The sequence below is a fragment of the Cervus canadensis genome, chromosome 22, assembly GCF_019320065.1.
Source record: "Cervus canadensis isolate Bull #8, Minnesota chromosome 22, ASM1932006v1, whole genome shotgun sequence".
Lineage (NCBI taxonomy): Eukaryota > Metazoa > Chordata > Mammalia > Artiodactyla > Cervidae > Cervus > Cervus canadensis.
The window spans coordinates 45,095,568-45,121,819 of NC_057407.1; the positions used below are offsets into that span (position 1 = coordinate 45,095,568).

A 26,252-nucleotide genomic window follows, 5' to 3' on the forward strand; every position below is an offset into this window, starting at 1 on the left:
CCCATGCTCTTCTGTTATGTGACAATGCGTCTCCCTCTTCAGATGGCTCTAGCTCCCTCCACCTGAGTCTGGGCTGGACTTTTAACCTCTTAACTGTTGTCAAGTGATGCTCTATGTTCCAAGGTTCAGTTACAAAAGGTCATGCAGTATCAGCCTGGTTCTCCTGGAAGGCTCCTGCTCGGCGCTCAGCTGCCCCGCTGTGCGAGGCCACGCCACGTGGACAGGGCAGTACTGGGTGATCCAGTGAACAGAATTAACAGCCTTCCTTGAGTCATCCCAGCCCAGATACCAGACATGTGAATAGAGAAGCCTTCAGATAATTACAGCCTCTAAGCTAGTCTAGTCAACCCCAGCCTTTGTGTCTCCCCGGCTGAGGCCTCAAACACTGGGGACAAAGATAGGTCACCCCCCGCTGTGCCCTGTCCAGATTTCACCACCCACAGAAGCCATGGACGTGACAGAGTAGTTATTGCTCTCTGATGCTGCATTTGGGGTTGGTTTGTTAAGCAGCAGCAGATAGCTGGAATAAACATTTTTCTAAAATGCTATGAAAGTGAAATGAAAACAAACAGAATATGAGCAAAAATCACATAGTGTCACTTCTGTGCTACTCTGTTGGTCTAAGCACTTTCAAACCTGCCAGATTCAAAAGGAGAGGACGCAGACCCCACTTCTAAAAGAGAGGAGACACGAAGACTTCAGGAGCCATTAAAAAAGAAAAGCCTTTACATTTTGAGATAAATTTAGCCTCATGGCAAAGTTACAAAAATATTGCAGAAAATTTCCGTATATCCTTCACCAGGCCTCCCCTAGTGGTAGCATTTTATAGAGCCATAGTACAACTTTCAAAACCAGGAAATGAGCATTGATATAATTTGTTGTTCAGTTGCTCAGGCATGTCTGACTCTTTGCGACCCCATGGACTGCAGCATGCCAAGCTTCTCTGTCCTTCACCTGGAGCTTGCTCATACTTATGTCCATTGAGTCGGTGATGCCATGCAACCATCTTGTCCTCTGTTGTCCCCTTCTCCTCCTGCCTTCAGTCTTTCCCAGAAGCAGGGTCTTTTTAATGAGTTGGCTGTTCGCATCAGGGGGCCAAAGTATTGGAGCTTCAGCATCAGTCCTTCCAATGAATATTCAGGGTTGATTTCCTTTAGGATTGACTGGTTTGGTCTTCTTGTAGTCCAAGGGACTGTGAAGAGTCTTCTCCAACACCACAGCTCAAAAACATCAATTCTTCAGTGCTCAGCCTTCCTTATTGTGCAACTCTCATATCCATACATGACTATTGGAAAAGCTACTGGAAAGACCAGTAGTTTTTTTTTATTTTATTTTATTTATTTATTTATTTATTTTTTGGTCATACATTGATATGAATCAGCCATAGATTTACACGTATTCCCCATCCCGATCCCCCCTCCCATCTCCCTCTCCACCCGATTCCTCTGGGTCTTCCCAGTGCACCAGGCCCGAGCACTTGTCTCATGCATCCAACCTGGGCTGCTGATCTGTTTCAAACCATAAATAGTATACATGCTGTCTTTTGAATATAATCCACTCTCACCTTCTCCCACAGAGTTCAAAAGTCTGTTAATGTACTTCTGTGTCTCTTTTTCTGTTTTGCATATAGGGTGTATCGTTACAATCTTTCTAAATTCCATATACATGCGTTAGTATACTGTATTGGTCTTTATCTTTATGGCTTACTTCACTCTGTATAATGGGCTCCAGTTTCATCCATCTCATTAGAACTGATTCAAATGAATTCTTTTTAATGGCTGAGTAATATTCCATGGTGTATATGTACCACAGCTTCCTTATCCATTCATCTGCTGATGGGCATCTAGGTGCTTCCATGTCCTGGCTATTATAAACAGTGGCTTGCGATGAACATTGGGGTGCACGTGTCTCTTTCAGATCTGGTTTCCTCAGTGTGTATGCCCAGAAGTGGTATTGCTGGGTCATATGGCAGTTCTATTTCCAGTTTTTTAAGAAATCTCCACACTGTTTTCCATAGCGGCTGTACTAGTTTGCATTCCCACCAACAGTGTAAGAGGGTTCCCTTTTCTCCACACCCTCTCCAGTATACTTTGATTATACGGACCTTTGTTGGCAAAGTGATGTCTCTGCTTTTTAATACACTGTCTAGGTTTGTCATAGCTTTTCTTCTAAGGAGAAACATCTTTCACTGTCAACTAATCTGCAGGTCTTACTCCAGTTTTGCCAGTTTTCCCAGTAATGTCCTTTCTCTGGTCCCAGGTCCAATCTAGGACCCCACACTGCATTTAGTTTTCATGTCTTCTTAGTCTGCTCCAATCTGGGACAGTTCTCACCCTTCTGTTGTCTTTTTAAAAAAGAATTTTTTTTGTTTAAATTGTAGGATAGTCACAGCATTCTAATGGTTTTCACCATACATCAGTTTGAATCGGCCATAGGTATACTTTTGTCCTCTCCCTCCTGAACCCCGCTCCCGTCTCCCTCCCCACCCTGTCCCTCCTGGTTGTCACAGAGCACTGGGTTTGGGTGCCCTCCGTCATACATCAGATTTGCACTAGTTATCTATTTTACATATGGTAATGCATTTGTTTCAATGCTATTCTCTCAAATCATCCCATTGTCTCCTTCACAGAGACCTAAAGAGCAGACCTTCTGTTGTCTTTCATGACTTACACTTTCGACGTATTATGAGTGGTTATTTTGTAAGATGCCTCTCACATTTGCTTGAATTTTTCATGGTTAGATTAGTGTTGTGCATTTTTCACAAGCATACCCCAGAAGTGAGGATGTGCCCTCCTTGATGCATGATATCAGGGTGTATATGACGTCAGTATGTCTGACTCCTGGTGATGTGAAATGTGCTCCCTGGGGAAGGTGGTCTCTGCCAGGATGCTCCACTGTAAGCATCTCATGGACAGGTCCTTTGATGCAGATGTTCTGTTTGTCATCATGTGTTGGTGGGGCCATGTTTTAAAACTGCCATAAGGTTTAAATTTATCATCAGGTCTAACATAAAAATGTAATTTTTCCAGTTTCTGTCACTATATTGTCATAGATCTGTGGCTGTTGGCTCTGGCCTGCAGACCACTCTTTGAGGAGCGAAGTTCTAGCCCGCACTCCTTCACCTGTTCCTTTTTCCTGTTACTGTCAGATTGGGGTCTGAATAACAAATCCAACCGTGTCCTTCTTCGGCTTAAAATCCAGTGGAGGCTTCCCATCCTTCCAGGGTGAAAGCCACACTTGTGAGCATGACAGTTACGTTGTTTCTTTACTAATGAGCCGTCTCTGATTCTCTTCACCACCATCTCCGGGTACACCTGTCCCCACACATTGTAACCGGCCAATCCCCTGTCTTTCAAGCTCATGATCACCTCCTTTCAGTCGTCTGGGCTGCTCCCTAAGTTCTCCCCATGCCTGGTCACCTATACCCTGTGAATATACCTCTGATGGAAGTGGAGTTTTGTTTTCTTGTTTGGTTAAGTGTCTGTCAAGCCATTTAAAATGTTTTCATGTTGTGAAGTAATTAGCCTCCAACTAATAAAAAAAATAAAAAACAAATAAAATTAAAAAAAAAATAAAATGTTTTCATGAGACATAGTTGATGACAGTGTTGTGTTGCAGGTGTATAGCAGAGTGACTCAGTTTTACATGTACATACAGTCACTCTTTTTAAGATTCTTTTCCCACGTAGGTCAGTACAGAGTACTGAGCGTAGTTCCCTGTGCTGTGCAATAGGTCTTTATTGTCTATTTTATATGTAGGTGTCTCTATATGTCAATCCCAATTCCCAGTTTTTCCCTTCCATTCCCCCCGTTAACCGTAAGATTGTTTTCTACATCTGTAACTCAATTTCTGTTCTGTAAATAAGTTCATTTGTACCATTCTTGTAGATTCCACATTTAAGTGCTATTATATGATATCTGTTTGTCAGACATTTGTCAAGCCATTTGACTTGACTGAGCTTGAAGGCATTGATTTTGAGCTGTAAGATTAGCTCGTGACAAGGGTTCAAAAGTGTTCATCATAACCTGACATAGTATCCAGGAAGAAGTGTCTCCAGTACTAAGTAAGGTCTTTATGACTAGACAGACTCCAGAATTGCAGAGACCGTGGAGAAGCCTTTGGGGAGGACATTGTACCTGAAGGATAGGATTGACTGATGAGGACTGTGACTCTAGGCTCCTGGCCCTTCTTCATGTGTGTTGTCTCCACCCTGGGAGCAGATTAAAGCCTCCAAGTAAGGAAGCAAACTCAAGACAGTGTAACTCGATGGATAGACCCCCATGTTTCTGTAGACGTGTTTTATCACTTTTGGAGGCCACTTTTCTTGCCTGTATAACTGAGTAAAAAGCAGATGGAGATCCTCTGCCTGCTTTTTTTTAAAAAAAAAAAAAAAAGCTAATAATAGTTTGAAATTCAACCCAACCTACTGCTGTATCTCTCTGAACAGAACTAGAGTGATCTCCCTGTACCAATTTTCCCTACCTAAGTTGAACCTAGTCTTTTGTATCTATATTTATATATATAGTTTATATTTAGCCCTATTTTCAAAGTATATGAAAAGTAATTGTGCCAGAAAATAGAGAGAACCAAGGCCACCTTGACTCTATAGGTCAGTCAATAACTTTACCTCAATAGCCATTGTTTTTTCTTACATCAAAAATGTTGACCTCTTATTTAAAGTATACTTTAAATAATAATGAATCCTTTTGGTTATCGTTTAGCATGGTTTGTGATAAAATTTTCTTTTAAACTTGTGCTATGGCTTTCATAGTTAAATCTCAACCAAGTATTTTTCAGAATTTAAATATATGGTATTTTAAATGAGTTATCAAACATCAGTAAATAGTTTAAAATTTTTATCAATACATAATTTATCAATTAATAAAATAATTCATTAATTAAAAATTTTAAAAAAATTCCCAACACCAATGGCAACATTTGCTTTAAGAACAGGAGTTAGAATTCCAAATAATATATCCTAAAGATTTTCACAAGTTCATTTAAAATTTTCTAATGCAAACAGTACCTGTTTTGTTAATAACATGAACCACAGATATAAAAAAATCCCAGTGAATCTCCTGAAATAAACTTTGTAAGGAAAATTCTTTCATCACACACACTCTTATCATTAATTACACCATTTAGGGGAAAAAGAACCCCTCCCCTAAACCCCCTCAAAAAACCCAATGTAAAGTAGTCCCAGAAATGGAGTTTAGAAACGGCAGTATATTCAACTTAATCATCTGGAATTACTTAAACACAGTGTGCTTAAATGGCTAACATAAAGGAAGAAAAGTTTACTACAGTTAATAACTTCATAATCCTTTGAAGATGTGGGATAATTTCAAAAAGATCTCTACTTTGTTTTTGGTTTAGAAGATTCAGATAAATCTTTCCCTTCCTGTCCTCTGGGCTGTCCATAAGCCATAGCATTTTCATTCTTTTCAATTTTAGGAAATAGCAGACTCGTGTAGTAAAATGATACTGGTCATTTAAATCATGGGGGCCAACCACAACAGAGCCCCCAAATAAGGTCGCCTTTTGCATCATGATTTTCCAAAGTCTAATATAATGATTTAAGACTTTCTGCCTGAATGATTCCCTGAGAATGAGCCACATCCATGTTGTTCAGAGGTAAGCCTCATCCTCCGTGAGCTACAGAGGCCCGAGCCCCGGAGCTGCTCCCCGGAACACCAAGTCAGAGGAAGTGCACTCCATTATTCAGAGCACATTAAGGGTTTGGTCATTTGAGAGCTGAGCTACTAATTGGACCTGTGGTGATAGGAAAGGAGATGCGTTAAGTAAGCAGACCCAGTTTTTAAAATCAAAATTTAAGAACATATTAAAAACTAAGGTCTCTGAAGCAGCCTGGAATCTGTGGATTTCAGGTGTTTTTTATACAACTCACAATAGGTCACTACCCAGTACACATATAAGTGAAATAAAAATGCCACAGAAACAATAGTATGTGTGACATCTTTAGATATCTATTTTATTATTTTAAATTTAGGAAAATGCTAGTCAGTACTCATCGCCCACTTATTGGTCACTTCCCACAGTCTGTAAAACTGATGCATTTTAGATAGTTGTAAGTGTTTGCAGCCACCCCTGTCCCATACCTGTTTTAGCATTCTTTTGAGATTACATGTGAGGTTAGTTCATGGGTCACAGAAAATGTCATAGAAAAAAAAATTTTTTTCACTAAAAGCGATTTTTTTTTAACCTTGAGTTCGCTTTTAATTTTCCAGACATGGCTGTAAATGATGTGTTAGTCAGATCAAAGAACAAAATTGTTCTGGTTGATTGTGTTCAGAAGAATGTAAGGACTGAACTGTTAGAACTTAAAAGAGTGTTAAGAGGTAGTGCAGGTCAGCCTACTTGTCATGCAGAGACCTGGAGATGAACTAGTTGCAATTTTTAAGATTGAATTAAGATCATTTATGTAGTCATATGATGCTAGTGGTAAAGAACCTGCCTGCTAATGCAGGAGACGCAAGAGACAGGAGTTTGATCCCTGGGTCGGGAAGATCCTCTGGAGGAGAGCATGGCAACCCACTCCAGTATTCTTGCCTGGCGAATACCATGGACACAGGAGCCTGGAGGGCTACATAGGGTCCACAGGGTCACAAAGAGTCAGACACAACTGAAGCAGCTTAGCATGCACACATGTTGGTAATAGAATGTATTTTAAAATACCGTCATAAAAAGTCTGGCCTTGTGAGTGTCTGCTTTTGGATCTGAATGTTGGAGTAGGCTGTGATACAGGGAGCCGTCACTCCTTGGTACCACTGAGGAAGCACGGGTGCCTCTGTCCCTGTGATGTTCCTGGCTTTTGGTTGCTAGGGCAACCACACTCAGAGATTTATGTGCTTGGCTCTTTCAGGCCTGGACCTGGTAAGAGTATATATCACAAAAATTTCAGAAGACCAATTTAGGAAATGATGTGGTCAATATCTAGGAAACGAAGAGAAATAAGGATGTGTTGACCTAAAGTTGCATTTGGTCCTGAGTTTGTGCATTTCCTGTCCTACCCACTCATGGTATAAGGAGCTCCATCTTCCTTCCTGGGCCTGCAGTTGCCCAGGAAAGGGAGAGAATGTCAATGAATTTAATACTTGTAGTCAAAACTTTTCCCCTCTGATCTATCAAGACTATAGAAAATGATCACGTTTATTTTTGCTAGATACTGAGCTAGTGTTTTCTAAGTGCTTCTGTCTTTGGGGATTCACTCTGTAGCTCGCTTTTCCTTAACAGATATTTCTAAAACACTGTGATCTTTTTTTTTTTTTTTGCTAGTCTCATAGGCTTTTCTTTTATCAATGTAGTATTATAGACAAATAAGCTCCAGGGAGGCCAGATGATAAATTCCCTTTCTATCCACCTGATGTCCTCTGTGAAATAGACAAACAGCCCATACCTACAGCGAAAGGAATATGCTTGTCTTAAGCACTGTGGTTTATCCTACAAAGTAATGTCTAGTCAAGTTAAGGAATTTGATTTTCTTTTTATTTATTTATTTATTTATTTTTTATTTTATTTTTTTCCCATTTATTTTTATTAGTTGGAGGCTAAATTACTTTACAATATTGTAGTGGTTTTTGCCACTGAAGGAGGATCAACAAATTATAGTTTATGGGCCTAATATGGGAAACTGCCTCTTTTTGTAAATAAAATTTTATTGGAACACAGCCATGCTTATTAATTTATAGATTATTTATACCTACTTTTACACTATTGTGGCGGAGGTAATTGTTGCTATAGAGACTGCATGGCCTGTGAAGCCCAGAATATTTACTATTTGGCCCTTTACAGAGAAAGTTCTCTGACCCGTGGACTAAAGGAATATTTAGAAATTGAAGTATTGTTCTTAAAAAAACTATCCCTTTTGAATAAAGGCTATTTTCCTTTAAATTGCTTGGAGAAAGTCTTCTGTTGCAAAAAATGACCACTTATCACTAGGTTTGGTGAAAGTGCCTCGAAGCTATTGTGTGATTGGTGTCTACTTTTTTTTAAAGTTAAAGATCATTAAAAATCATTGAACATTAAATCATTAATGTTGAGAAAATAACTAATGAGGTACATATGAAAGATTACAGTGTGGCAAGCTTATAATTTAACTACGTGAAGGATAGGTTGCATTATTTCAGCTGCCATTGCCTATTTTGATAGTCTTTATAATAATTGTTTTTTTAAATACATTTTTTACATTTATATATATGTTTGAGGTTTTGCCTGGTGCAGCTCAATGAGGCAAAGCTAATAGTCATTCTCAAAGAAGCCTCACATTTCTTGTGTTTAGATGTAATTCAGTGTATTAAAATGAGTGTTTAATCATACTATTCCTCAGTCACAGTATTTCAGCAGTAAAACATGGGGCTGCAGTGCTCCATGTTGGGGCAGCAGTTTAAATAATTTTAAGAATCATTATTAATACATTATCTTTGCATTTCTTTTTAACAGACTTGTGGAAGACAGCAAACTGATCTCACGCGTTTTTGAAGTAATTCTGGTAAGAGAAGAAATGTGTGTCTGAAATTCAAGTGAAAAATTGAAAACATTTTTGAAGCTTTGGCCACGTGGTTTGGTTGGGCGGCCTGCACAGCCGGATTGTGTGTCTGTGGTGTCACTTAACCTGTGGGGCCTCAGTTTCCTTGTCTGAGCTCTCGTCTAGCTCTGCGATGGTACAGGGATATTGTTTAATGATCTGGACCTTTCTGGAAATCCTTCACATTTTATTTCTATTAAGTTAAAAATTACCTTATCTACTATAGAAAGATATATATAGAAGTATGCTGGGAAAGATTTGAAGGCAGGAGGAGAAGGGGATGACAGAGGATGAGATGGTTAGGTAGCCCTACTGACTCAATGGACATGAGTTTGAGCAAGCTCCAGGCAACGGTGAAGGACAGGGGAGCCCGGCGTGCTGCAGTCCATGGGGTTCCAAGGAGTTGGACACGGCTTAGCGACTGAACAACAACAAAATATACAAAGAATATCTGAGTTTGGTTTGTGGATGAAATGGCAGAATGATGATCGCTGTGCTTCAGTCTGCATGTTCTCGTGTTCAGCATGAAGCTCTCTGACTTTGTCATCACTGAGTCAGGTCAGCAGTTTGATGCCTATGGGCGGAAGTTGTCCTCATCAGAATGTAGAGTAGCTTAGCTTCTGTACACCATTTTTTTTTTTTTTTCCTATTCATAGAACGCAGCTTGATTGAAAACCGCCAGTTAAAGAAAACCTTTCCTCTCTGGTTACTCTGTGTAGAGAATAAAATGGGATGTAGGGTTGGATTTTCTCACTTCTGCTAAATCTCTATTTATACTAAACTTAAATCTGAGAATTACACTGAAAACCGAGTTGGTACTTACAGCAAGGGAGTGCCCTTAGATAAAAAAATGTTCTCTTGTACCTGGGTGGGTTGTCCCCCTTTACCAAAAACTTTCCCTCCGTGGCTGTCAGTGCAGGCAACAAAGGAGGGGACCCATCCCTAGTCAGATCAGTGGAACCTGACTCGGTCATCCATAAAGCTTGTACCATCAGATAACCCTACACATGGAAAATTAGCTCTCTTTAATCATCTTAAAATATTAATCTGCATGTTACTTGTGCTCTGATAGGGCTGTATGGTGAAAACATTATTTTTCTTGGCCACAGATTGCCCTTGGAGGAGAGCTGTGGGGTTTGCTGAGTAATTTGAGTTAGGTGGGCAGTAGAGGTGGGCATTCCCAAAGCATGCTCAAGTGACACCAAGATGACCCAGAGCTGGCGTCCTAAGACGATTGAACCATTTCCAGTGGTCAAAGGGGATTTTAGAGGAAGTGTCAGGAGAAGATAATTGCAACCTTCTTCAAAAGGTCCCATGCACTCACTGCCCCGACCCTGTAGCAAGCTGACCCACACCTCCGCCGGAGACTCCTGGACACTCAACAGGCAAGTCTGGGTCAGTCTCTTGTTGGTATGCAAATGTGATGCAAAGCTGCATGCAGATGAGGGCAGTGTTTTTTTGGCACTCCGCTTGGGTCCTGAGCCCAGCAGAGCCACGCTCCCAGTCCTCCAGCCCCGCTTCATGACGGGGCCTGAGACTTGCACCCACAGAGCAGATCTGGGCCGTGGGAGCTACAGTTATGCAAGGCAGTTCACCAGCTGGGTCAGGCACTGGGGGTGGGGGGTGGTGCCGAGGGTTGCTGGGAAAGGAGGGGCAGTGAAGGAGGTCCAGGCCGGGGCGTCCTCCCCTCCGCTCCATCCCCACATGATACCAAAGGGCCTCTGTCCTTGTTACAGCCAGGAGGGAAGGGATCAGTGTGGTGGCTCCCCTATGTTCCCCGGTTTTGTCTGCAAGGGAAACAGACTGGCTCAGTAGCTTTCCTCTATTTCCTGGTCTCAGCAGAGCCCAAGAACATAGCCAGAAGAACCGTGAGAATCTGCCCCCAGCCCGCAGGCATTGCTCTAGCGCCCATTTGTTTCGCTTCCAGCAGAGCAACCTTTGGGCATTCAGGAGAAGAAAGAGAGAAAATAGAGAAACAGGAGGTGACGCATCATGGCGATCACCAGCTGTCTAGTGGAGATTGTTAAGCTTCGCCTGGTGGTATATGTACCTCCTGCCTTCCGCAGGACATACATCGCTTGCTAATTTGTGGAGTCGGATTTGTGTTTGGAGGGCCATGGGTGCCATAAACGGCTGGGTTCAGCCACATGGCTGGGCAGGGGGCAGGAGCCAAAGCTGTCTACTCTCAGCCACATCTGGCTTGTGCTAGACTTGGTGTTTCAGACTCAGAGAGCTGGAGCTTGACCAGACTTGAAACTCTCGGATGTTACTCACCCCCTTGCTGTGCCCAGGGGGCTTCTGACCTGCTAAGATCACTACAGCTCCTTGTGACTGATAGAAAGTTCTCACCCCAGCCTTTGGCAGTCATCTCAAGGTCTGAAATCCCAATGTGGGAAATTCTCCCTTGTGCCTTACCAATCCCCCTCCCCCGTGCTGAATCTTTGTATTACTGGCAACTAGCAAGGCTTCATATTGTGCAAATGTTTAATTGATCAGTGCCACCATTTAAACCCTTGTTGTTGGGTTGTAACTGTCACAGGGAGTGGATGGAGGTTACACACACTCTCCAGGTCAGGATTCCAGCTGGTCACATGTTGTGTGACTTCAGAGGCATTTCTAGGTGAGACTCTTCCTCCAAATAGAACATCTCCATGCTCAAGTTTCTTGTAGGCTCTTATTTTTTTAAAAAATATAAAGAAAAAACAATTGGAAATCACTTTTTGGGATAGGACTTTTGATGTCCTTGAAGAATATTCTCAAATCCTTGTTCTGTTTTCATCTTTCTTGAGTTGAATACCCTGAACTGTTTTCTCTGTATACATACATTTTTAATCAATGAAGTGTCTTTTTTAGCGGTTATCCTATGAACTACTGCCTTGTCCTTTCCAATTTTTGTCACTGAGCTAGACGTAAGAGAGTGTTTTATTGATTCTGTGCTGTACATTTTTTTATTAAAATTTTAACATTTCTGAAACTGGACTGTACTTCCCAAACCAGTGACATTTAACAGTTGCCTTCAGCCAGGTGACCTGGTTGTCATTGCCTTAACCGATACATTTCAGTTTTCCTTTTCTTTTTATTAGTGCCCAAGAATAATATGTTATAAAAAAAACTATGTCTAAGTTTAAAAGAACTCTTTCAATAAAAATAAAATGCAGATTCTAAGTAGTAAGAAACCATGCCATAGTTTAATTGGCAGCACTTTTCTTCTGTAGTGCTTGATAAAATAATGGTGTATCTTAGAACTGACGGATTCCTAGATTCAAGGAAACACAGTTTATAACTTTAGTTAGGTTTGGTTTCTAAGTTCGAGGGCCTAGGTGGTGTCTGGTGTATATAGAACAGCTTCTCGTAGTGGTTTGATCAGAACAAGACATAATGAAAAGGTTGGACCGAGACCCTTGGCTACTGCTCTTCGGGCCACTCACTAAAAAACAAAGCAGCGTTTGACCTGTTCAGCTGGTGGTCCACTGTGATCTCCTGATGAGTTTTTTCTTTACTCTCAGCCCATAACTGTTTTCCATCTTTGGTTTGAGGTACCTAAAGCCTGATAATGGAGTTTATAACTTCCTTCTTGTCTTGAGTTTCCCATATGATGTGTACTTTTGCCCACGATGTAAGACATCCTGTCTGAGATGTTTTTCTTTAAGAAAGCAAAACTGCCTCATCTGGTGGGCAGGGACTATAATCAGCGTCTGTGTCTTTCCTGCAGGCCTAGAGGAAGGTGAAGATGAAGGCAGCAGAATTCTGTATCTGTTGTCCTGTTTGGTAGGAGCTTTACTGAGAGAGAAAGAGAGTACTATGATTTCCAGGGGAGGGAATGATGGGCTCTGCTCCATGTAGGGAGAGGAATCTCACAGAAGTAACCTTTTAACAGGGGGTTGTCATGAGGAGAGCGGTCTCGAAGCTAGGCTATGCTGAGTACTTAAATGTGCCTGCACCAGTGCCATGGAGAGATGGTAGGGAGTGAGTACTTTGGGACCAGACCCTGCAGGTCTTTTTACTGTGGTTCTTTGCAAATAATTTATACTCTTCAAAATCAGGATCCTCTAAACAAAGTAGTGGTTTCCAGTGCAGAGAGGGAAGGGAGGAGGGGGCAATATAGGAGTAGAGGACTAAGAGTACAATTATGTATAAAATAAGCTATAAGGCTATATTGTACTTGGGGAATATAGCCAATATTTTATAATAACTGTTAATGTAGTGTAAGCTTTAAAAGATGTGAATCAATATATTCTGCACCTGTGACATATATTATTGTACATAAACTATACTTCCACTTAAAAATTAAAAAGTCAGGATCCTCTACTTAAAAAAATCTTTTTGAGCCCCTTTGCGCCAGGGCAGCATGCAGTGAGGACATAGACTGCCTGGCCAAGGGGTTGTGTTGGGGGGAGATTTAGGGTCATGAGCTTTTATTGGAAACTTGAAACAGGTTGAAAGCTGGATTTTGGGAGCTGCCCGCAATTTCCATCAGCGAGGCTTTTGAGATCAGTCAGAGGGACTCTGGGAAGGAAACTTAAAAGACAGAACTGGTCTCAGAGGTCTGATCTAAGGGCCCAGGAGTTCTAGCATCACATTCAGGCCAGAGAGCAGCCAGGATATTTTTAATCCTGGGTTGCACCTGCCAGTGTCCCCACTCTTGGCAGGCCAAGTGGTGGACAGAGCCAGGCAGCTGATGGCTTACAAAAAGGAGCTGCCGCAGCAGCTGGGTGCTGCTTCCCTGGCAGGGCCCACCTGGGTGAGACGCTGCATCTTCCCTGACAGCACAGGGCCACTGCGGGACAGCAGAGCCTCAGGCAGCCTGCCCTGAATTAAGCCAGGCTCCCATACACAGGCTGCAGGGTCTGCGACACTCAGGCAGTCTGGATCTGCTTAATAAATGGGGACTCCTGGGGAAAGTCAACCACAGGAGGGCCTGATGGCTGGGTTTTGAGTGTTGAGTTGCTGGATGAGCAGCCTTCTCCCTTTCTCCTTCTTTCCTCGTTCTTCTTTCCTCATTGGAAAGTGTTCCAAAGAGTAAACATTGTGTTTAAACGAGTCTTAAGTATGAATTTGGATGGATCAGCCTTTGGATTTTGCTATAACTCTGGTCTCTCCTCATTTTATTTCAGTAGTTTTTTCTTTTGGCCTACTTCCGTAAATCATTTTAATGCCAAGTAATATGGGCAACCTGTATTTTATTGGAAAAAATCTATATTCATAGCAGATTTTCCAATATGTGCCAAAATATCACTGTCATGATATTTTATGTCTATTCCAGAGCAAACAATTAAAGAGCAATTTCATTGGCAAATGTTAACAATAAAAATGGGATTAGCAATACACTAGTTTGACAATTATATTGTTTTAGCAGTTCTCAATGATAGCAGTTGAAGCAAGCTTGAGTAAATCTTTCAAGTCAATGGTACCTTTAGGAAAGAATCTCTTTATGGACTTCTGGTGCTGCATTGCTTCAGTTCTGTTTAACCCCCAGTGGATATCTGAAAACACAGGGTGCTATCAAACCCTGCATGCGTGTATGCTGCGTCTCTTCAGTCATGTCCAACTCTTTGCGACCCGATGGACTGCAGCCTACCAGGCTTCTCTATCTATATCATTCCCCAGGCAAGAATACTGGGGTAGGTTGCCGTTCCCTTCTCCAGGGGATCTTCCCAACCCAGGCATTGGACCACATCTCCTAAGTTTTCTGCATTGGCAGGCAGGTTCTTTACCACCGGGGCCACCTGGAAAGCCTTGTGGACCTTTGGAGCATAAAGGATTTAATCACTGACATACTGAGGTGGTACGCACTGGTAGCCACATCACACTTAAGAAATGTTTCTAATCCCGAGTATTCATCGGACTTTTAAAGTTACTTTGATCCATTCTAGTTGCAGCCCATCTAATGTGAGTTGGTTCTTAGGGTTAAAATGATAAGTTCCTTATAAGCTAAGACCCTTTTTGTGTTCAATATGCCATTGATAAGCTTCTGCTATGCACTTGAGCATGAATTTCTAAAACAGGAAATGTGGTTTGATTCCAATTTCAAAATACTTGACCTAGGAAAGTGCTAAAAGTTACACAAAGAGTGCTTACTGGATGCAGGGGGTGAATCTGATTCCTCAACCTACATGGATGCCAGTCAGGGATTCTGTGGATTGTAGGATGAACTGATAAGCAATTCATGTTGTATATGAAGATGAGTTTATACACCGCTAACCGTGTATAGTTTGAAGTGTTTTATTTGGTGGCGATTGGGAAGGAGGTGGATTTGCACAGATCTATTCTTAGTAGCTTATGTCATAAATGTATATTTGCAGGATAACTCTTTCGGGCAGAGGTGCAATGTATTGATACTGGATTGAATGAAGTGAATTTGTTCAAATAGCAACTGAACCAGTGGTGTTGATCTGATCAATACCATGTTATCTAGTTAGCTGAATAAATGGGTTGAAGCTTAGTAAAATAAACGTATAATAACTTGGGTAAAGCATGGTTGGTTTCTGCATAATCAGCCCAACTGGGCTTTGAGAGAATATGGACTTTATTAAGTTAAAAACTACAAATTATACTCACTGTAAAAAATGCTGAAATAAGGCTTAGGATACCTTTGGCCAATCTCAGGGCACATAGTGAGAGTATGTCACATAGAGCTTCTCCCAAGCCAACGGGATCTTGAGTTTTATCATCATCATTCTTGTTTCTCTGGCTTCCCTGTTGTCTCAGGCGGTAAAGAATCTGCCTGCAATGGAGGAGACCTGAGTTCAATCCCTGGGTTGGGAAGATCCCCTGGAAGGAGGGCATGGTCACCCACTCCAGTATTCTTGCCTGGAGAATCCCCATGGACAGAGGACTCTGGCGGGCTACAGTCCACGGGGTCACAAAGAGTTGGACACAGCTGAGCGACCAAGCACATTCTTGTCTCTAGTTCTGCTCCTGATTCCTGGGCTTCACATTGAGGAAACATACTAACTCTTCCTTCTTTCTTCTCTGCAAGGAGGTGGCCTAGTTACAAAGCATTAGGTGATAAGTACTTGTGTAGAGTGTAAGCTTTTGTGTTTTGTTTTTTTAAAATTCTTAGTTGATTGTGGAATGAGACTTGTGAAGTAAGGGTAAAATTAGGGCCCAGCAAGCAAGTGAAACCTGAATGAGATTAAGTTACAGACAAGTGAAGAGAGGTGTGGTCCAGTAAAGTGTCATGAGAGGGAATCGAGAGGAAACAAACACTGGATTAAATTTTGAAAAGCAAAAGTCAGTATAATACTGGAAGAAGAGGCAGAACTCTTGGCTGAAGGTCCGTGAATCTTAGGTACTTATGTGCGCCTCTCCCCCTGCACTCATCTCATTGCCTGTGCTGTTGATTAAATTTCTCATGTAGACCTGCGCTTTTCAGCATGGCAGTCGGCAGCCACATAGAGCACAACAAGCATGTGAAACACGGCTGGTCTGAGTTGAGATGCAGTCTTAAGTGTCAAACACATACCAAATTTCCAAGGGAAAAATGAATGTAAAGTAGTTGAGTAATTTTCTTGTATTGATTACATGTTTAAATGGCAGTATTTGGAGTATATTGGGCTAAAGGGACTATTGTTAAAATTAATTTTGTTTCTTTCCCTTTTTTTTTTTTTACTGTAACTTTCAGAATATTAAAAATATGTTGCTTGTATTCTATTTCTGTTGGATTATGCTGCAGTAGGTGATTTCTTATCTATTTCCTCCATCACATTGTGAATTTCCCTTCAGGAGGAAGTCACTCTAAACACAACCATGTTTGTTTCCAGCACGTTGTCCTCCCCTGAATTTTGGCCTTGACTAGTGATATCACTCAGTTTTACTTCTTTCCTAATGCTGCTTTATCTGAGGATGCCCAGCCGTTGGCCATTGGTCAACTTTGGGTTCAGGCTTGTGTTAAAATGCCCACTGTGGTCCTCAGGCCTTGCCCATTCTCATAGCTCCAAAGTCCCATGTGTTTGGGGCTCTTTGATAGATGGAACCAAGTAAAATAGCTTGTGGTAAATATAAAGAGTTACTGAAAGAGTCAAGTTTAAAAGCGATGATCATTCTTTCTCAATATATGGTCAGCGAATGGTACATTTTCTCAAAATTCTTCGGTAATGTAGGACCGCATGAGTTTATTCATGTGCTAAACTATTGAGAATACCAACTTAAGAATGTGGAAATACCACTAAAAAGTTACTAGTTTTGAATAAAGCAGCAAATATCTACTAGCATTTGCTTTTCATGATTTTTGCATTTGTTTTCTTGGATGAGTAAGAGAAAGCAGAATTTATGTGCTGACCCAGCACTGCAAAGGGTTTTCAGGCTGAGCCAGGAAATCTGATGCTCTAAAGTAGTTTACAGATTTATGGGGAAAGGAGAGCTTTTTAAATAGTTATAGCAAGTAAAATTGCATTTTGGATTTATTAGAGGTACCAAATTGGAGGAGGACTGTGATGAGCCAGTGAGGGCAAGTTATTACAAAGGATTTTTTGGTTTATTTTTGCTGACAACAAAAGCAGTACATGCTTGTATAAAAGCTCAAACAGGACAGAAATGTCAAAGATAGAACGTGAAAGTCTTCCTAGTAGTTTGATGCATATTTTCTTCATTATTTTCCATGTATGTATTATACCTCTCTTTTCTTTTAAAAAAATGGGACCTCTTTTTTCTTTTAAAAAAATTTAAAAAATAATATATCTCTATCTTACATTGTAACATTCGTGGCATCAGGGTATGTGTGTGTACACCCCTGTGCTGTGCTGTGCTATGCTTAATTGCTCAGTTGTATCCGACTCTTGGCAACCCCGTGGACAATACCCGCCAGGCTCCTCTGTCCACGGGATTCTCCAAGCAAGAATACTGGAGTGGGTTGCCATGTCCTCCTCCAGGGGATTGTCCCAATGTACAGATCGAACCCAGGTTGCACTGGAGGCAAATTCTTTACCGTCTGAGCCACCAGGGAAGCCCTGAATACTGGAGTGGGTAGCCTATCCCTTCGTCAGGGGATCTTCCCAACCCAGGAATCAAACCAAGTCTCCTGCATCACGGGCGCATTCTTTTACCAGCCAAGCCACCAGGGAAGCCCTATGTACATGTATAGGCATGATTTATTTCTATTATGTGTTAAATGTATAATTTGATGCGTTCTTACATATGTGTATTCAATTGAGATAATGAACACAACCATCATCCTCCAAAGTTTCCTTGTGCTTATTTTTAATCTATTCCCCTGTCCCCACTCCTGTTCCAGGCAACTATTAATTCACTTACAGTCTCTGTAGATTAGGTTGCATTTCCTAGAATTTTATATAAATGAGTAGTAAGGGGTGGACTCTTTTCTTTTTTAATGAATCCCTGGCTTCTTTTATTGAACATACTTTTTCCTAGGGAGAAAGCATTGGGTCTGATGTGACCCATGGGGTTTTGTTAGAATCCTTGAGAAGGTTGAGAAGTTCCCTTTCGTTCCTAGTTTGCTGAGAGATTTCACTGTAATGGATGTTTCTCTTCATCTATTAAAATGATCATGTAATTCTTTATTTTTTTAAAAAAATATGGTGAAATTACTGATTTGTGTGTGTGTGTTTGTGTTAAACCAGTCTGGCCACCTGGAGTTAAAACCTGTCATGCTCTGTTTTTTTTTAATATATAACACTGGATTTGATTTAGTAAAAGTTCTAAGTATTTTTGTAACTGTGTCCATGAAGGATGTTGTTCTATAGTTTTCTTAGAGTCTTTTTCTGACTTTTGTATCAGGGATATGTTGGCCCCAGGGATTGAGTTGGAATATGTTCCCTTCACTTTAGTTTTTTGGAAAAAACTTCTTTTAGAGTTGGTGTTTATCATCTCCTTTAAATGTTTAGTAAAAATAACCAGTGAAGCGACTTGGGCTTGAAGTTATCTCTGTGGGAAAGTTTTAAAGTATAAATTTATTTCTATGAATGGATGTATAGTTATTCAGTTTATTTCTTCTTGAGATCTTCAAGGAATTTGTATATTTCATTTAAGTTTTCAAATTTGTTGTCATGAGGTGGTTATGATATCACCTTATTATCCTTTTAGTGTTTGAGAATCAATAGTGATGCCTCCCTCTCATTTCTCATACTGCTTATTTGAATAGTAATGAGAAATTGACTATTTGCTCTCTCTTTTTTCCTCCTCTAATTTAGTTAGCTAGAGGTTTACTGCCTTTATTTGCCTTCTGAAAGAAGACCTCGCCTTTGGTTTTATTGATTTTCCCCCTGATTTGTTTTTTCATTAATTTCTGCTCTTTATTATACCCGTTTCTCTGTTTTTCTTTGGGTTCGCCTTTTGCTTTTATTCTAATTTTTTTAAGAAATGCTGAGGTCATGAGTTTATTCTGTCTCAACTAATATGATCATTTAGTACTATAAATCTCCATCTAAGCGCTGTCCTAGTTCCATCCTACAAAATTTAGATGTTTCATTTTCATTTAGTTCAACATAATTTGTAGTTTCCGTTGTGATTTCTTTTTTGATTCATGGATTATTTAGAAGTCTGTTGTTTAGTTTTCCCGTGTTTGAGGCTCACGTGTATATTTTTGTTGATTTCAGTTTAATTACACTGTGGTTGGAGAACATACTTTCTATGTTTTGCATCCTATACAGTTTCTTCAGACTTGCTTTATCACCCAGCCTGTGGTCTGTTTTGGTAAATGGGAAATGTTTCCCCTCTACTTGTGGAGAAAGTATAACTGCTGTTGTTGGTTAGAATGCCCTGCGAATGTCAATGAAGTCAAGGTGGCTGTTAGTGTCTGTTCAAATGTTCTGTGTCTTTACTGGTATTCTGTCCACTTGTCTGTCACTTTTGAGAGAGGGGTAATGGTGTCTCTGGCTATAATTGTGTCTTTGGCTATTTCTGTTTTGGTTATGCCATTGTTGTTTTCTGCTTTGTAGCTCTGTTATTCCATGTAAAAATTAAACTTGGGATTATGTGTTATCTTGAGGAGTAGAACTGTTTATTGTAATGAGATTCTCGTCTTTCTCCCTGGTCATATTTTTTGTCCTAAAATCCACGTTATCTGATGTTAGCATCACCACTGCAGCTTTCTTTGATTAGTGCTAATAGATACATATTTTCCCATCACTTAAATTTTAGCCTGTGTGTTTATATTTAAAGGTGTTTTCCTGGCAATAGATGTAGTTGCGTTTTACCTCTTTATTCAGTCTTATATAATTAGTCTTCTATCTGAGGTGCTTAGAACATTTTCATTAAATGTAAATATTGATATTAGCATATTTAAATCTATTGTACCATCTCACTTCTGGTTTTGTATCACATCTCCTGTTCTTTCTGCTTTATTTCTGTCTTTTCCAGCTGCCTTTTTTATCAGTAGAGTACTTTGCCTTCCAGTGATTGGTGTAGGGTTTACAATATGCATCTTTAATTTACCTCAGCCTGCCCACTGTCATGTAGATAATTACCCTGATCTATGATCGCCTCCAATAAACTACCAGACAGAGCAGCCAAGGGCTCCCTGAGCACAAAGGATCACAGATCAAAAACAAAAACTCACATCACGTGTTTTATTGAATCATTTAAGTATGTACAGTGAGAAGCAAGGTATAGACTAGATTAACACATTTTAAATAGGGTGCAAGCAGGGTGGAGTACACCCCATCTGAATCCTGGCTAACAGGATGTTAGTATCCCCCCGCCCTCGAGAACCTTCCTCTGAGTTGAGTCTGAGGAGCACGGCCCACCAGTGGAAAGTATGTTACACCAATAGCACATACTTGGAGAGACATGTATAGTTGGCCCCGTTTGTACTTGGTAGTGAACTAGCTCAGCATCCGTGGGTTTTATTTGTGTTTCTTAAGCAAAGATGACACTGGACCTGAATAGATGTCATTGATGTGCGAGTTAGTTAAAACTTCACGTATACTGAATATTTTTGGTACTTGCTGTTTCAGTATTCAGTTTAATATTTAGTGCATCATGAATATTTAGGGTCCAGATGTCTTATGTATGTTTAAGACATGTACACTGGTCTCTTCTGTACACTGGCCTCTTCTGGTCCTTTCATTCAGTTCTATTCACGTCTAGCACACTTACACTCTGTATGTCATGTCATACAGGCGTCAGGCATTCCATTTTTTCTTCCATCTCAGAATCCTTGTAATATGGAAGTGTAGTTTACACCACTTCATATTTCATGTGAGAAGCTTTCAGCAGCATACTTGGATTTTTAGTGACTTCTCATCACAGACATCCTGAAATCGAATTCCAGCCAAACCCTGTGTGAGCTGACTGGGGCTCCTGCCCCGCGTCCTGTTCACTTTCTCTTCCCGACTCTGCCGTCACCATGCTCAGGCTCAGTTTGCGGAATAGATACCGCGTAGACCTACCTTTCTTCTTCTCAGGACCTTTGTTTCTACTAGTCCCTCTCCCCAGAATATTCTTCTCCCATCTCCTTGCAGGACTGAGTGCATCTCATCCTTCAGATTTCAGACAGACCTTTCTACCTTATCCAAACTGTGAGAATATGGGCCTGTCTCCCTAGCCTCACCTGCCGTCTGGCACAGAGTTACCGTTAAGTGGCCACCTGTTACGTATCGAATAGTTAAGGTGTCATGCATTATTACTTGTAATGTAGCGCTAGATTTAACATGCACAGTTTTGAAAGGACTTACTTAAAAACAAGTCCTTTCACTTTTACAACAAATCATTGGCCACAGGCTTTAGTCTCTACAAAAATCTCCTAGTCAGTAATGTGTTAACTATAGTACATTGTCAGAAGCAGAAAATCTACATTGGTATACCTTACATGCATCATTCAATTTATGTATATTTTTTGAGATTTGTTTTATAGCCAAGAATATGGCCTATTGGTGTGTGTTCCATGGATGCTTGAAAGGAATGTGTATTCTGCAGTTATTGGTTGAAGTGTTGTATAAATGTTGATTGGACTCTGTTGGATGATGGTGCTGTTGAGTTCTATATTGCTGATTTTCTTTCTAGTTATTTTATCAGTTGAGGAAAGAGGGGTATTGAAGTCTTTATTTATAATTATGGATTTGTTTCTTTCTCGTGTCTCATAATTTGTAGTTCCATGTGTTTGCATCTCTCTTCTTGGTTCATACATATTTAGGATTGTTATGTCTTCTTAGTGATTTTATATCATTTTATCATTATTTTGTCATTATGTAATATCTATGTTCCTTTTAATTTTCTTTTCTCTAGAGTATATGTTTTCTGATACCAATATAGCCACACCTGCTTTGTTTTGACCAATGTTTGAAAAGTGTGTCTCTTTCTATCCTTTTAATGTTTGGTCTCCCTTTATTATTATAGTTTATATGAGTTTCTTGTAGGCAGCATGTAGTTGGGTCATTTTATTTATTAATCCATTCTTCAAATCTGTCTTTTCAGTGGTTCATTTAGACCTTTTATATTTAATGTAATTATTGATATGTTAGATATTAAATTTGCCATATTATTTTTTATTTTTCCTCTTTTTTTCCAGTTTTCTTTTTCCTGTTTTCCTGTGGATTACTTCAATATTTAGTTATCGTATCTCCTTAATCTCCTCTAGCCTGTGGCATTTCCTCAGACGTTACATGTTTTGAATGACCTTGGTAGTTCTGAATATTATTGGTGTTTTGAAGAATATTATGTAATTTGAATATGTCCATTTTTTTCTCTCATGATGAGCTCGTTACAGGTTTGGGGGAGGAATACCACAGAGGTGAAGTACTGTTTTCATCACATCCTATCAGAAGTGTCTGCGGTCAACAAGACCTCTCACCGAGTGTGTTAACCTCGATTAAGTGGCTGGCGTTTGTCAGTTTTCTCCGCTCGAAGTTTACTACCCACCCCCATCCCCCCACTCCCCCACTTTCTGTACTTTACTTTAGGAAGCAAGTTATTAGGCAAGTCTGGCACTCAAAGGGTGGGAATTAAGTTCTAGCTTCTTGAGGGCAGAGTATCTACATCAGTTGTTTGGAATTCTCTATACAGATTTCACTCTTTTCCCCATTTAGTTACTCTTTGACAACTTTAAAACTTCTCCTCTAGATACTGACTCTTCAAGGTTTCTTATCTTCTTTAATTTACATTGAAAGTTTGAATTTTTCTAGAATATCTACTCCATTATTAAAGTACATTATGTAAATATTTATTTTCATATATGGACATTTACCCTTCTTCCTAACTTGGGGGTGTTTGTGACTTATCTCATTTTGTCTGCATTAAGATAACTAGTGTTTAATGGTTTCCTCCCTTCCACTCCCCAATCACTAACTAGCTCTTGGATATTTACCAGTTGAACTGATTGTGTTCTATTACATTAATTTAAAAAATCATTAATCTTTGCTTTTTCTCTTTTCACTAGAATTGTTTTGTTCTTCTTTTGGTCTCTTGATGTAAGTGCTTTGATCCATTTATCAGTTTGCCTTCTGAGAAATAACAGGCATCGACCAGAACTACATCCATTTTCCCAGCGTGTGTCAGAGAGAAGTGGCGAGTATTATTGTGTGGAGGTGTGGACTGTGACCTGTGATGGTTCAGTCCGTTGGTTGTCAGGCCCTTCTGGGCGTAGGAAAATGCAGCACAGGCCTGGGCCTCAGTGAGCTCACAGCTCACTGTGGGGGCGGACAGAACTCCATAGCTGTAACGTGGAACAGAGACACCGTGGGCCATGTCCCCGCTGGGGGAGATCAGCGCCCCTTCCAGGAGGGACGCACCCTTGTGCCAGGGAGTGCGTTGGACCATGTTCACCAGCAGAAGCGTGTGCTTGCTCTGCTCCGCTCCCCAGAGGGAAGGTTTGCAGGCCTCTCCTCCTGGTGCTCAGATGACTTTCTGCTCACCTGCCAACATCAGCTGCCAGTGGGTCCTCGTCTCTCTTCCCAGCTGTCTCTTTCGAGGATTACCTGAGACACCTTTGTCCCAGATGCTCATAGCACCCTGTCCTCCTTAATAACACGTGTGAAAGTTTGCAGTTTTATGGTTGCTTTGGGTGATTAGTTGGTTAAAAAAGTCTACCACTAGATTACTGACTTTGTGAAGTAGGAGCAATGTCGTATTTGTTTGCCATTGTTTCCTGCTCTTGGATCACTGACAGGCACATAGTAGGTGCTCAGTGAGTGAGTGTGTGAGGGGATGAGTGAGTGTGCAAGGGGATGAGTGAGTGTGTGAGGGGATGAGTGGGTGTGTGAGGGGATGAGTGGGTATGTAAGGGGTGGTGGTGGAGGGTAAGGGAAGGTATGTGGGGTCCACACTGTGAAGGGTTTTATGTCCCTGCTGGGGAGTTCAGACTCTGCTTCCTGTTCTCTGTGAGCCTTGGAAGAATGTTCACCAAGGATTTGACATGGTCAGCTTTACTTTAGAAAGATCTGCCTGGGAACCATTTGTGTGGAAAGCACATTTTCAAACATGTGAGTAAAAGAAGCAATATTAAGTAGATACTTTTTATTTTTGTAGGTAGTAACCAATAGTTATTCACTGACATTCACATTTTAAAAATGCCTTCTCTGAGCAAGCTTTTTATGTGTTAATGTAGATTTTCTCCTGTGCTGTGGGTAGGATGGTGTTGAGAGAATTTGCACTCATGATGGGCAAAATATTGCCTCCGCCCACTGAGATGTCCACATTCTAATTCCTGAAACCTATGCATATGCAGTGGGAATCTTAAGTTTGTAGATGGAATTAAAGTTGACATTTTCTTGGCTTATCCGAGTGGGCTCAGTGTAATCACGGGATTCTTATCTGTGCGAGGAGGAGGCAGGAGGAGTTTTCAGAGTAACCTGATGAGATGTGTAGGACCTGGGTAGCCCCTGCTGGCTTTGACGGCAGAACATGGGGGCCCCAGGCCAAGGGATGCTGCAGCCTCCCAAAACTGGAAAACTGGCTTCCAGGAAGAAGCGGAGCTCTGCTGACATCTTGATTGTCAGTTCAGGGAGACCCGCCTTGGAGTTCCATCCTCCAGAACTGTAAAATAACAACACTTCTGTGTTAACCTACTAAGTGTGTGGTCCTGCTGAAGGAATACTACTCACTGTATTTTATAATAAGCCTGCCAGGTAAATGGTTGTGAGGAACACCACAGAGCAGTCTTGGTAGAAGCAGCAGCTGAGACTGACTCGGGAATCCGTGTGTGTGTATCTGGTAGGTGATGCCGGTATTCACAGATAGTTGATGTTTTCTTAGATTAAAATTCACATTGTGATTCTTGAACTTAACCGGCTGAGGCAGAAGCCACGGTCGTGTTACCCTGACGGCCGGCCCTCATGACTCACGGCTTAGTACTTCCTGTTGTGCCACCGTTACTCTGGCCATTTCTAGGTTTCCTTGTAAAGATGATTCATTTTGCTCTCCACGACAGGCTTCTGTTTGAAATCCATTACTCATGTGCTCCGGGAGATTGATCACATACGTGTCTCTGCCCCTGTCTGGTCTCCTCAGATACTCTGTATCTGTTGAATCACTGGGATTTTCTTTTACCTCACTGTAAAATGTATTATAGTTTTCCGTAGCTCCAGTTGAGCTACAATTAATATTTTAGAGGGTTTAGTGTAGAAAGTGTGCAGTGCTGTGAAACTGTTGAGATAGATGGTGGGGCTTGCAGCTGAAGCAAAGCCAGGCCTTTCTCCCTGTGACGGAGGCAGCTCAGGGCGGGAGTGAGGTCACCTGGGACCAGGGTGAATCTTGATTGGTTTTGCATATTGAGGATTCCTGTCATGTTCAGTGGGTCCACTCAGCCCTCAGGGGCCTTGGGACTCTTAAGGTTCGTTAACTTGAGTTCTTTGGGGAGGCAGGGATTGCCAGTGATGAAAGCCATGCTTAGAAATGAGTCTTTTAATTTTTTTTTTTAAAGGAAGTTGTCATTATTTTTTCAATTTAGGGGACTACATTTCAAGAGGCATGTTTTGGTTTTTCCCTTTTTGCCACTCACTATATTATGAATTGTGGCCTTTACCTCTGCAGAGATCCTCTGTTCCCCTCCCCACAGATCTCTTTAGTTTGTGTTTTGAGGAGTGTGTTCCTTTTCCTGGCCCCTTCTCAGTGGTCTCGTGGTAGACTGGTGATCTAGGGAAGGTCACCAGAGCAGAAAGTTTGCCTGCGGGTGGTACCGTCTTCTTACCTGCCCAGAAACCTGCCCCTCCGAACCTCAGTGTCCCTGGCCTGGGCAGTGAACCCAGAGACTGACACAAGCTGGCCCTGCACTGAGTTCATTGATGGGTGTCTCTAGGACTTGCCTGTATGGGAGACTGGACTGTCTATCCAAAGAACCCAGCCTGGGGTATGCTGTGGAGGGAGGGGCAGGGAAAGGGAATTAAGTCTAGAAAACTACATTTTTCTTAAGCTATAAAAGACAGATGTACAATTTGCCATGCTGACTGGTGCAAAGCCCTGCAGGTTTTGATCCTAAAGAAGAAAAGCCCCCCTCCATGGTCCACATGGAGAAAAGAAGCTTTGAACCCTGTAGAGTTGCCCCCAACAATCCTTCAGGAAGGTCCAGCTACAGAAGAAGAGTGAGGTCTTGGCTTGTCGATGGATGGTGCGTGGGGACATTAGTCCCTTAAGGCTTTTCCATGGTGCCCTACCACGGGTCGGGGGAGACAGCAGAGCCTCTGGGTGGGACATCCCTTCCCAGTCACCTCTATGCTGCCTGAGAACAGGGGCGCTCAGTGGATTTCACTCCCAAATCCTAATGGAGCAGTCTGCTATTAAGCCTGGCCACCAACCCAGGGGGCTGTGAGGAGGACTC

General features: G+C 41.3%; 1 protein-coding gene across 3 annotated transcripts in view; it reads left to right on the forward strand.

Moving 5' to 3' along the window:
• ULK4 (unc-51 like kinase 4) overlaps window positions 1-26,252 on the forward strand; it is a 502,923-nt gene that overhangs the window by 203,230 nt on the left and 273,441 nt on the right. For all 3 annotated transcript variants that reach the window (XM_043443377.1, XM_043443375.1, XM_043443376.1), the window contains one exon: window positions 8,461-8,509. In XM_043443377.1, the coding sequence (XP_043299312.1) occupies window positions 8,461-8,509 (49 nt within the window). The remainder of the gene's footprint in view (window positions 1-8,460; window positions 8,510-26,252) is intronic.